Source organism: Oreochromis aureus, linkage group 22, assembly GCF_013358895.1.
Source record: "Oreochromis aureus strain Israel breed Guangdong linkage group 22, ZZ_aureus, whole genome shotgun sequence".
Classification (NCBI taxonomy): Eukaryota; Metazoa; Chordata; class Actinopteri; order Cichliformes; family Cichlidae; genus Oreochromis; species Oreochromis aureus.
The window spans coordinates 29,871,194-29,883,788 of NC_052962.1; the positions used below are offsets into that span (position 1 = coordinate 29,871,194).

Below are 12,595 nucleotides of genomic sequence, written 5' to 3' on the forward strand. Positions count from 1 at the left end.
CAAAGCTAATTGAGTTCTCGCTTTTTTTTCTATAGTCAAATGATATCATGGGTTTTAGTTTTATGTTATTTTAAGTTAGAGCACTGGCACGTACACAGAGCTATTCTAATCTTACAAACCACTCAGTGAACCTACAATACAAATAAGAATGCAGCCAGTTTAGAGTACCAGACTAACCTAAAATGCAGACCTATGGACTGATCGTGACTCCAAATTAAGTAAAACTGTCTCTGCATCGTAAAAACTGTAGTACTGTAAACGTTAAATTTTATAAATCATTGGACAACCAGCAGAAAGTTTTTTTGTAGTATGTAGAGCCATAGTAAGATATTTCTTTAAACAATGTCTTTTTATTAAGAGTTTTTCCTTTATGCATATAAACAGAGAGAGAAGAAAAGGACTACATATGATCTGTACATTCGGGGTAATTAGCTCGTACACTTAAGGCTGTGAAATAAAAGAAAAAAAAGGAAAAAGTGAAATAAAGAAAAAGAGAGAAATATAAACATAAGTATAATATTTCCCCAGATAACATAATCCCTGCAAAATAATCCCATTCTTTCCCACCCAGGTCACTGCCCTAGACCTGTACACTGTATTTCCACAACTGACATGAAGGAGTTTGCTGAAAAATTGTTATAGGTTTTGAAATTGTTACGGTTTGACGTAGAGGACTCAATCGCAGGACTCCAGGATCAGATCCACACAAGAATTTATTTACAAGTCCACCAGGTGTATATACAAAAAGGTGCAGGGGAAGTGCTATGTACAACGAGGTGAGGGACGGGGCTCCAGGGAAATCCAGGGGGAAGGCACGCGCTCTCCAAACAATCCACACACACGACAGCAGGCTCTCTCTCCAACACTCGCCACTCGGGAATCACACGGGGAAGAATCCAGGAAGTCTGTAGACAAGGAGACAAGGGTAAATACAAAGCACAAAGAAACACTCGACTTAATTGCTGTGGCTTGACTTTCACTAACGCGTGGCAGACAACGATCCAGCGAAGCGGGTGGCCATCGATGATCCGTGCGGGTGGTGGGGGTCTGGAAGAAGGGCACAGAGGACTGGAGAGACAAGGTTTCACTTGTGACACATGGAAAACGTTATGGATTTGCATATTCCGGGGCAGTTTTAGACGGACAGAGAGAGACAGGGTTAATCAGAGAGTCAATTTCAAAGCGGGCCGATGAAGGTGGGAGACAGTTTCTTGGATTCAGACCTGAGTGGGATGAACCTGGTTGACAGCCAAACCTTTTGTCCGGGTGTGTAGGTGGGTGTTGGAGTCCGGTAGCGGTCCGCAAGGCGCTTATTGCATTCAGCCGTGCAGAGAAGAGTGGCCCGGGTGGCTCTCCAGGCATGCCGACACCTCATAAAGTGCTCACCTTCGACGGCCGGGAACAGTGGCAGTTGGTAGCCTAGGGACGCCTCGAAGGGGGACACACCGGTGGCGGAGAGGTGAGGCTGTTTTGAGCATATTCAATCCATGACAGCTGCTTGTTCCAAGTAGTCTGATTAGTGGACACCAAGCACCGGAGAGCCACCTCGAGCTCCTGATTGGCCCGCTCCGTTTGGCCGTTTGTCTGTGGGTGGAAACCGGAGGAGAGACTGACCTAAGCTCCGAGGGCGTTGCAGAATTCCTTCCAGACACGTGACGTAAACTGCGGCCCCCTGTCTAAAACGATGTCCGCAGGGATTCAAGGAGGCGAAAAACGTGGTTAGTCAGGAGCCGGGCGGTCTCTAGAGCAGTGGGGAGCTTAGGAAGGGCGACAAAGTGAGCAGCCTTAGAGAAGCGATTGATGATGATGAGAATGACTGAGTTACCTGATGAGGCGGGCAGACCAGTGATGAAGTTGATAGCGATGTGTGACCAGGGGCGGCTTTTGAGTCGGTAGAGGTTGGAGGAGGCCGGAAGACGGTTGATGGAATTTTTGTTTTGAGCACAGGTTGGGCAGGCGGCAATGTACTCGCGGACATCCTTAGCGAGAGAGGGCCACAAGATGAAGCGTTGAAGAAAGGTGACCCGGGTGGACCCCCGGGTGACAGGTGAATTTGGCTGTATGTGCCCAACGTAGTACTCTTGACCTTACTGTGGAGGGGACAAAGAGTAGACCTGGAGGGCCCGTTCCGGGTTCTGGTTCAGTCCGTTGAGCCTCTCTAATCACTGACTTGATCTCCCAGGTCAGGGCCCCAATAACACACGTGGGGGGAAGAATGGGGGGGTCCTGAGCTGTGTCTTTGGAGGCAGTGAATTGGCGTGAGAGGGCGTCGGGCTTGACATTCCGGGAACCGGGTCTGTAGGTGATAGTGAATTGGAATCTTGTAAAAAACAGGGCCCACCTGGCTTGCCTGGCGTTGAGTCGTTTAGCCGATCGAATGTACTCCAAGTTCTTGTGGTCTGTCCACACCACAAACGGCTGGGCAGTGCCCTCCAGCCAGTGACGCCACTCCTCCAGAGCAAGCTTGATGGCTAGTAGTTCTCAGTCTCCCACGTCATAGTTTCTCTCTGGAGAGAGGCGGCGTGAGAAGTAAGCACAGGGATGAAGCTTACCGCCTTGTTGAGAGAAAAAGATAGAGACGGCTGATCAGCGTCCAGCTGATCCTCCTGGCCGTGACAGAAATGCATCAAGGAAACGACCCCACATGCTTTGAAATTTCCCAATAGAGTTCTGGAGTGAATGTCTTATTTTTTCTAGTTTTAGACACAACATGAGGTCACATAACCACTGTTTGTGAGTGGGAGGGGGAGCGTTCTGCCACCTCAGTAAATTTTCCCTTCTGGCCAACATAGAACAGAATGATAATGTCTGTCTTTTAGAGGCCGGTAGAGGCACCTCATTCCCACGGATGCCAAACAGAGCAAGAAGGGGGCTAGGGGCCAATGTCACACTGGGAATCCTGGACAGGGTATGGAAAACCTCTGTCCAGAACTGAACGAGACTGGGACAAGATCAATACATGTGGATCAGTGAGGCTTCAGTAGTTTTGCATCTGTCACAATATGGAGAGATTTCAGGATAGATACGAGATAATCTGGATTTTGAGAAATGGGCTCTATGCACCACTTTGAATGATGTTGTGTTGACATGTTTGAGTATGGAGGCCCATGTTTTGTCAGAGATTGTCATGTTTAAGTCTTCTTCCCACAGTGTCTTGAGTTTGGATGAAGAGGTGTGTGTCAACTTTCATAGTAAGATATTTCTTTAAAACAAATGGGCATGCTGCCCTCTTCTGGTTTAATGTTTAATTGTATTTTATCAATGTTGGGTCTGCGCTTCCACAGGCCCCGCTGGTTTAGAGACTTATTCCCGTTAACGAAGCAAGGCGAACAGCATAACCGGTTTTAACATGCTAGCACGGGAAGGATCTCAGAGCAGCCCTTCTGCCCTCAGTCTCTGATCACTTCAGAGAAAGGGCTTCCCCTCCAGCCTTTTATTCTCGTGACACACAGTTTACACAAACACCCATTGTAAACCCCCCTATGGTGTCAGGCACTGTATGTGTGTGTATGCATGTGCGAGAATGTGTGTGTGTGTGTATGTGTGTGGGAGCATCTGTATGTGTGTGTGTGTGTGTGTGTGTGTTTGTGTGTGTGTGTTTGTGTTTGGGGGTGCGTTTGTGTGACCTCCTGCCCACAAAAGGGTCATAAAGGCAGGAAGTTTACTAAACAAGAAAACAGAACCCTCACATAGGATGTGTCCCTATAATAAAACACTACAGCCTCCCCCACCAACAGGCTGGGGAGGTCAACAGAAACAAACGAATGTCTTTGATCATGCTTACTTGTAACACAATGACAACATTTAACAATTTGACTCCAACAATCAACTTATGTGTTTTCTTGTCACTCCTTTTTCTTTGTTTTATTTTTAAATAAAATGATTTCTTTCTTTTTCTTAAGTCTTTTCCTCCTCCTGTAGCATGAAAATGAATTACATGGAAAAAATAAAAAAACTAACAAAGACTGGAATTGTTTATTTCCAGTGAACACAAAATAATTCATTCTAATAAACCAAATATTGTCATGTTTAAAATGTGATTGGTGGAAATAAAAATTATCAACCCACAGAGCGCTGAATTCAAAGACACCTCAAAAATCAACGTGAAAAAAAAAAAAAATTATCAGTAAATAATCATTTTACTGACATGTCATTGTAGCAACTCAAAATTGTATGGACACATGTATTTGGGTGCCTTCCTGAAAACATTGCAGCATTCTCCTAATGATGGATGGTGTCCTGATGAATCTCTTCCCAGATTTGGACCAAGGTGACCAGGACAATCTGAGGTGCAAACTTGCGACATCAGGTGGACAAAAACATAATGTCACAAAAGTTTTCTATTGAATTTAGATCAGGCGAGCATGGGTTACAGTCAATTGTATCAATTTCTTAATCTTCCAGGAACAGCCTGCATTCTCTCACCACATTAGGCCGATCATTGCAGTGCACCAGGAGGAACCAAAGACCCACTGCGCTAGCATAAGTTCTGACAATGGATCCAAGGATTGCATCCTGATGCCTAATGCCAGTCAGGGTGGCTAGCCTGTAGTGGTCTGTGCGTCCTTCCATGGGTAAGTCCCCCCAAGATCATGACTGACCTACCACTAAACCGGTCACGCTGAACGATGTCACAGGCAGATTCTCCACGGCTTTAGCAGGTGCACAGTGTGTGCATCCTGAGCACAGACATGAAAGGGCCTGATAATTATGGTATTCTACTGCAAATGCCAACCAGGTTCCATAGTGCTGGGGAGTGAACACAGGACCCTCTAGTGGATGTCAGGCCCTGAGACCACCCTCATGAAGTCTGCTTCTGATTGTCTGGACAGACAGTCACACCAGTGGTCATTTTTAAGGCTCTTGTCATGCTCTTCCTATTCCTTCTTACATAAAGGAGCAGATGTCAGTCCTATTGATGGACTTTTGAAGGACCTTCTACAGCCCTGTTTAACTCTCATAGAATAAGTACCTTACTGTGAAGCACTTTGGTGTACCCCCTGGTTTTAAACGTGCTATATAAATAAAATTGTATTGTAATGGTCTTTTGCATTTGATGTTTTGTTATGCTGTATGTCTGGAATTTGTTCTTTTGCGCCCTCTGGTGGTGAACTATGTAGGGTACAGTTGGTTGCAGTTTGGGTCTCCACCCAGTCATTCTTTTTGCTAGTGCACATGGTGTCTGTGCACTAAAAATATCAGTGGCCTCCACCTGTAAAACTTGTTGTTGCCTCTCTAGTGCACCTGTTCAGTAACACCAAAGCAGCTGAAACTGATTGCCAGCCCTTTCTGTTATTTACTGAGGAGATCGGTGTCCCTCCTGAATTTTTTTTCAAAGATTTTAATGTGTTTTTAAATGAGCTGACAATGGCAACAATGACCTAATAGAAAGGATGAAATAATCACATTAATGGGCCAAAAATAATGCATATAAAATATTCACATTTATTTGTTATCCTGATGTTTTTTTTCTTTCTGTGACATTACCATCACCACACTCAAGTGCTGAACTGAATTTAAAGTAAATACATATTTAAGCTGTTGAGTTGCTTCTGGTTTCTCACAAACACCGAGGCTTTGAGCAAAATGCATCAAACCAACAATTCTGATCTTTAGCTTCACCCTTTTCTTGCAGAGTCCTGAGATACAAAGTATTATTCACATCTATATTATCATATTCATTTTTTTTGCTCTGTTTGTGACCTTAGTTTTAAAAATTCATTCTGGTGTTTATTAAGTCAATTTTAGACTCACACATTTTTAAAATCAGCGGTGACCCGTCAACTCACAACCATCTGTCCTCTACTGTTGAGTCTGTCATGTTTTGATCACACTTAAACTTAATAAAAATAAATAAATGTTTTGGAATATAAAAATATTTGCTTTTAGATAAACTTCAAATATACTTTCTTGGTTGTTTCTGATTAAAATAAATTCAGTCTAAAAAAACCATCAGGTTTACATCACCCACACAAAAGAACAATATACCTGCACACACTCACCAGCAACAGTTCTGAGATTGTTACTCAAAAAGGGTAACAAATGTCATGTTGCTTGTTATGTTCACTAAAAGTTATGCAACAAGTTACTTAATTTCCCTGATAAAGTAATTTTTTACAGTACTCATTACGACTTTATAATCATTCTCAAAGTCAAGAGTGCTGTGGTCCACTTCAAAACCAAAAAATCCCACAGGGCCCACCCAAGCTTGAATCTTCACTCTAAACAAACACAAGGAAAAGTGTATTTCTCTTATATAGTGTACAGGATACAGTCCCTAGCCTACACTACTAGTCCAAGTCCACACAAGATAAAGGGCAAAATTACTAGCAAAAAAGGTTAAAACTGTTACGGAACATAATTTATTAGCTCATCTAAATGAAAGGAAAATGAATTAATTTAGCATGATGCACTAAATTGTAAATAAAGTCTCCCCCTCAATCCTTCTGCTGTATGTGTTACAGTTAAAGGTACTAATGAATAAAAGACCACAACATTATAAATAAACTGTGTTTTTTAATCAAAAACAAATGTACATGAATAAAATATTCACTGATGGCCCACATGGGTGCAGCATTTCTACATAAAAGAAAACGTTTGCCTCAGAATGAAAACGGTTATTCTGACAGGAGGAACAAAGCTTCTGCCTCCCTCCCTCCTCTTTAATTTGCAAGAAGCTGTTTTGTTTGTGTGTTTTTGAAAACATTAAGTTATTTTTAAAGGTTTATTCTTAAAGGTTAAATCAAGGAACAAGAAAACGTTAACAGGGAGTCATTTTTGCTAATCTGTCTCTTAAATATACAAAGAACTGAATCTAAATTAAATTACAAAAACTCAACCAAACAATTACTTGGTGCCAAAAGTAGAGAATTATCTGTAAAGACAGGTAAAAGTTGATTAAAAATAAAAACGGTATTAAAGCATATTTTTGCCATAGTTTCTGATCACAGGTATTGATAAAATGAATCAAGTTATTGTGTGATCACTAATGACAGATTCTTTATATTGAATTTTATTATGTTGTGTTTGGCACAAACATAATAAAATTGACCCAATATCTGTTGTTTTTGGAGCATGAGTTATTGTTTTGTTTTGCTTTGTTGAGATTGTATATGTCACTCTGTTAAGGTATTAAAGTTCTTTCTTTTTTTATTAGCCAGTGCATCACTTTACTTAATGGGGATCTTAATGAATTAAAAATCAAACAACAGTGACTGATTTGTGTTTTTTTATTAGGATTAAATTGTGAATTATCATTTGAGCTCATGAGAACCAAAGAAAGGAAGCAACATGAGGAACTGTAAAAAAAAAAAAATAAATAAAAAAAAAATAGAGTAGGTAATAGCTTTAAAGGCAGTTTTCAAACTCTCCGTCAGCAGAAAGTCCCAAGAAAAAGAATCGAAAGAAAGTCAGAAAGTAAACCAACCATTTAGTTGGAAATGAAGCAGACTCCTCAAGGCAAAGCTAAATGGGGAACTGAAATTACAATGTGTGTTATTTTAACACGATTTTATCAGATAAACTGTGTGACAAGGTTTGATATAAGAGGCTATGGCTGCTTAAAAACTGTCTATAGGCTGTAACTGAGAAATATGAATATAACATTAAGAAACACTTGTGGAAAGGCATGAGTTTGGTGGTGAGAGGAGGGACTTTAAATGTAGGGACTATGACCACTAAAGGAAGAGAACTGGCTGTTATGATGACGGGAAGGAGTATGTTGTGTGTACAGGTGGAAGGGAAGCAAGGCCAGGGTCACAAAAGGTGGATTTAAAGTTTTCTACCACAGTGTAGACAGGAAGACAAAATGAGTAGGTGTAATATTAAAGAAAGAGTATGTGAATGGTGTTATGGAAGTGATAAGAACATCAGACAAGATTGTCCCAGTTTCAGGTGCTGGTTTAGCTCACTGGGATGAGCAGGTGCCCATATGGTGCATGATTGAGTGCGGCCAGCCCGGGGTTTGAGTTTGATCTGTGGCCCTTTGCCGCATGTCTTTCCCTTCTTTGATTTTGCCCTCCAGAACCATACTTTTGTTTTTTCTTTTGTTTTTTTAACCATTCAGAGGTGGATTTGTTGGTGTGTTTTTGATCATTAGCCTGTTGAACAAGTTTGCTTAAGCTTCAGGGGACAATGGTCAGACATTCTTAAAGTGACTTATTATTAATTCCATTGTATATGAACATCCAGTCACTTGATGTTTCATTCATTTTATCCTAGTCATCATCATTCTCATATAAACATTCATTTCAACATAACCTTTAGTAGAAATACTTTTTCTCTTCAAAAATCTGTGTTTGTCAGTCACAGTATTCTCAATATGTTTCTCTTATTAAATCATACATGTCAGACATTCTCTGAATATTTGCTTAGTCATTCTTTTATTTTTTTATTTTTTCATAGCAAGAAACGTTATTTCAATTGGTGAAACAGAGCAGCAAGGACTGAAGTGTAGTAGAAAGACTTTACAGGTTTTAAGAGGCTTGATCTTGTTGGTTAATGTGAGCATGATGAAAACCCTGAAAATGGATTTCAGATCTACTATAATAGTCTACATTTTTAGGCTGTAGTAAATGAAGGCTGCCTATGGACATCAGACGTCATACAAATCTCTGCATGCCTACTGATTGTTTCAACCAAGAGTATAAGTGTAATGGAGAGTCCCGCCTTTGGTCAGGAAGCAGTCATGCTGATAGGTTCCCACCTTGAGCTGCCTTTGGCAGACTCCCAGCTGATCATCAAAGAGCAAGTCTACGTCATAAACCTCGAGAGTCAGCATGTCATTTTCCTCAGCATAGAAGTAGGAGAATTCCTCTTCCCACCAGGGGTTCGGGTCATTGTAGCGAACAGATGTTTTACCCAGAGAAGTAGAACCAGAGGACACAGTGACATAGGCATCTGTGGTTAACAGGACAACGGTGGGAAGATCAGTGGCTCGCAGATCATACACCTTCAGTTGGGCTTCGACCATGATTGAACTGCACATGAGCAGCAAAAGGACGAAGGGCACACTAGAGTCCATGGCTTTGCTGGAGGCTGTGGAGAAGAAACAATAGAGATTTACATTTTAGCCAGGATACCTGGATCGACACAATCATCCCATGTGAGGGTGTATTTTATATCGGATGGAACACATTTATGCAATCCTCAGCATTGTCTTTATATATATATTCTCTGTGGATATTGCAGTGAACTGTGTTCTTGAGTCTGTACAGACATTTTCACTAAACAACTGTGTCTGTTTTTAATGCAGTGCTCCAGGGTCATTCAGTGGTTTATCAAGCACATTGTATTGTTTTCCCACTTGTTTACTCACATCCTCCTCCCTTATAACCATGTCAACTCTCTTCTCCTTTACTTCTCTCATAACTACTTCACAGTAGACTCCACTCTTAAAATTAAATGCATCTATGGGTAACAGTAAAACTGAGTGATCCACTAGTCAATAGTTGGGAAACTGCGAAGTAGGCCATTATAACATCAACCTTTACAGTGAACATAACAAAAAAGTATATAAAATCAAAAATACCTAACATCAGAACAAGAAACGCAGTAAAAAGGTTTTACAAATCAGAGACCTGTAGAAATGGTGTGTATAGTCCTGATCCCCCAAATGAAAGAAGCTTATTCCTTTGTTAATTAATATTAAACAATATTTTGAATATTGACTGAATTTTCCATGGGCACAGTTCAGGTATTCTTTGGGTTTCAGGAAGGTTCTATAGGATGTTTTCATGCTGTGTGTAACATGTCTTCTTCCCTCTTCACAGTCAACTCTGTGTGTTATACAAAAAAAACAACAAAGTATTGGACAAAGTATTCCAGGACAAAAGCTGGAATACTTTGTGCACATGCATGTCGTCACTGTCGGTGCCAAAGAGCTCACAGTATCATTCCCTGAGCCTCAGGTTTCAAGGTAATGTGTGTGAAAAGATTAGTCTGCTAACAGCTGATGTTGTTTGGACTGTGTTTCTGTTCACTTTGGTGTTATCACATGCTTTATTAATGCGGTCTTTTCCATAAATGTGACCGACACTGATGAAAGGATGAAAAGCTCAAGCATCTCTACGTAAAAAAACAACAACAAAAAACAGTTAACCAGTTCAGGGTTGCAATGGTTTCAAATATAATATTTGTAACTAATATTTTAAATAGGAAAATAAAAAGGCAGCAGATTAATTTAAGGAAAATATCAAACACAATGTGGTAATAAAATGAACTCAGACATGTGAAATAGTACAAATGAAAAGGGTAAATTCACTACACAATGTGATCAGATTATTATTAAAATATACAGTATGAGCAAAAAAATACGGGAAACAATTTAACTGTTTCAATAGATCTAAATGATAAATTGAAGACGAAAAGATCTTTAAAAAGAAAAAAATTCTTCATGAATCCATTTTTTAACCAATTTTTGAGTCTTTACCTGCACTGATTACACTGACCATCATTACAATTTAATAAAGTAAAAAAACTACAAAGTTTTTCAAAGCAAAATGTTTTCTGTTGTCTTCACTTTATAAAACATCTAGCATAAGCAACAACAGTAACGACATGATCTAACTCATCTGGGAATTATGAGTTTGGATCCAGCTTAGTAAATCAGAGGGCCACAAATGACTTTTAGAGCTCAGGCTATTGTGATTGGATTAGAACAAGGTAAACTTTACACTATACACTTTGAATTTGAGCAGAAAGCAAAAAGGCAGTTCTAAACTCCTACCTGTAGCTTGATCTTGTCTCTCACCACGTTACCTGCTGTTCAGGATGTTTTAGAGGCTGTCTTATCAGCTTTAAGTCAACAATACACTGGCCACACAACCTGCTCAACTCTCACGATTATATAATATGTCCAAATTGGAACATCTGCTTATGATGTCTTGTTTGGCCACCTTCTCCACACTCTCAGAGTCCTGTAAAATCTTGTCACATCCAACTTGTTGCAGAGGGCACTGTCAGGATCCCTTGCTGTCACTTGATAGCTTGATAGCTCCTTAGCTGTTAGCAGGGCTGGACTGGGACAAAAAATCGGCCCGGGCATTTTGACTAGAGACCGGCCCACCAGGTATTATAGGAAAAACCATAAATCCTTTGAATGAAAACAAACGCTGTTGTCACAGTGATGTATGCTGTCTTGTTGGTATATATGTATCAGTCTAATAAACTTAAACCTACACCATCCTCCCTATTCTGGTATTCTAAACAGTACCCGAAAGTAGACTGCTTGGTCGAGTTAACCTCCTGAACTATCTACAACACATGGTGAAAACCTGAAATTAAGACAGAGAAGACTAGAGGTGAGATATGATCATTACTGATTACTGATGACAGATTTAGATATATTTTCATAAACCATTCATTTGCCACATCAATAAACAGCATGGCAGGGCAAAATATTTTTTCTAACATGGTAACATTTAAAAAGTGAAAGGAGATAGAAAGACAGATGAGAAAGAATAAAACTTAACTGACTTTTTGATGGCATTTTACACACAGTACTGGTACAGAATCTAGAAAATGTGGGAAAATGCTGGCATCATATACAGTACTTAGCTACTTCTGAAGAAATTATGATGGGACCCTAAAAAAAATTACTATGTACAATAATGGATTTCTATACATTTTACATCAGATGAAAATGTTTGTTGTAAGATTCAGATAATTTTTTGTTAAAAGCGAGACATTTTAAATGCGAATAAGAAAGAAAAGTATTTTATTTGTGCCCCCCTTTCCCTGTTAATGCCCTAACTGGGCCCCTGGCAACACTTTGCTAGACCCGCCCCTGCACAGTTACCAGCTGTCAGCTACGTAGAAAAGGATCCTGGTGTTATTTGTCTCTCAGAAACAGTTCATACCTTCCCTTCAACTCATTCATGTCACCTAAAAGGTAAACCTGTTTCTCCATCACCTGTTCAGCTCTGATGATCCAGTAAGGACCTCTCCTGGTTTCATCTTCATGTTTCCCTCTCACCAGATATCCAAACCGACATCATGACCAGCAGCTTTTACAGCTGTGGCTCCAGCAAACATCAGCTGATACTAGAAATTAATATTAAATAAATTCTAACAACAGCTGATCAAGCTTAAACGTGCTGCTGTTGTTCAGCACGACATCCGCTGGTTTCCTCTTTCTGGCGCAAAGTGGGCGATAAACAAACAAGAGAGAAAAGCCGATCAGCTGATCATTGATCAGTTTCATGATTGAAGTAGAAACAGGAGAAGGAGGGGGAGAGAATGAAAGAAGAAGAAGCAGCTGTGCAGCAAAGACACAGAATAACTCCAGCTTAGTGTTTTTTTTCATTGTAGTTGAAGTCCAGGACAAACTGTGTTCCTTTCACCTCAATACGAAACGGGCAATATTTACTCTGAATACGAGACGATTCCGTTTTTTACAGGACGGTTGGAAACTCTAACAACTAACCTTATAAATAAGATAAAACAAGTTCAACATCAATAATATCACAGCACCCGCCCAGCAGTATATAAACTACGTCATGCTAGCTAGTACGCAGTACGAGTTATTGTAACTGACTGTAAAAAGTCAGCATAACGAAAATAAACTCCACCTAAACTTGGTTTATATCTGACCCAG

General features: G+C 40.2%; 1 protein-coding gene across 1 annotated transcript; it reads right to left on the reverse strand.

Moving 5' to 3' along the window:
• Positions 1-8,358: 8,358 nt before the first annotated feature.
• On the reverse strand, positions 8,359-10,880 carry LOC116312168 (protein C2-DOMAIN ABA-RELATED 3-like). Its single transcript, XM_031729523.2, has 2 exons — positions 10,727-10,880; positions 8,359-9,036 (listed from the first exon to the last, which is right to left on the reverse strand). The coding sequence occupies exon 2, from the start codon at positions 9,020-9,022 to the stop codon at positions 8,633-8,635; it is 390 nt and encodes a 129-aa protein (XP_031585383.1). The 5' UTR covers positions 9,023-9,036; positions 10,727-10,880; the 3' UTR covers positions 8,359-8,632.
• Positions 10,881-12,595: the final 1,715 nt, after the last annotated feature.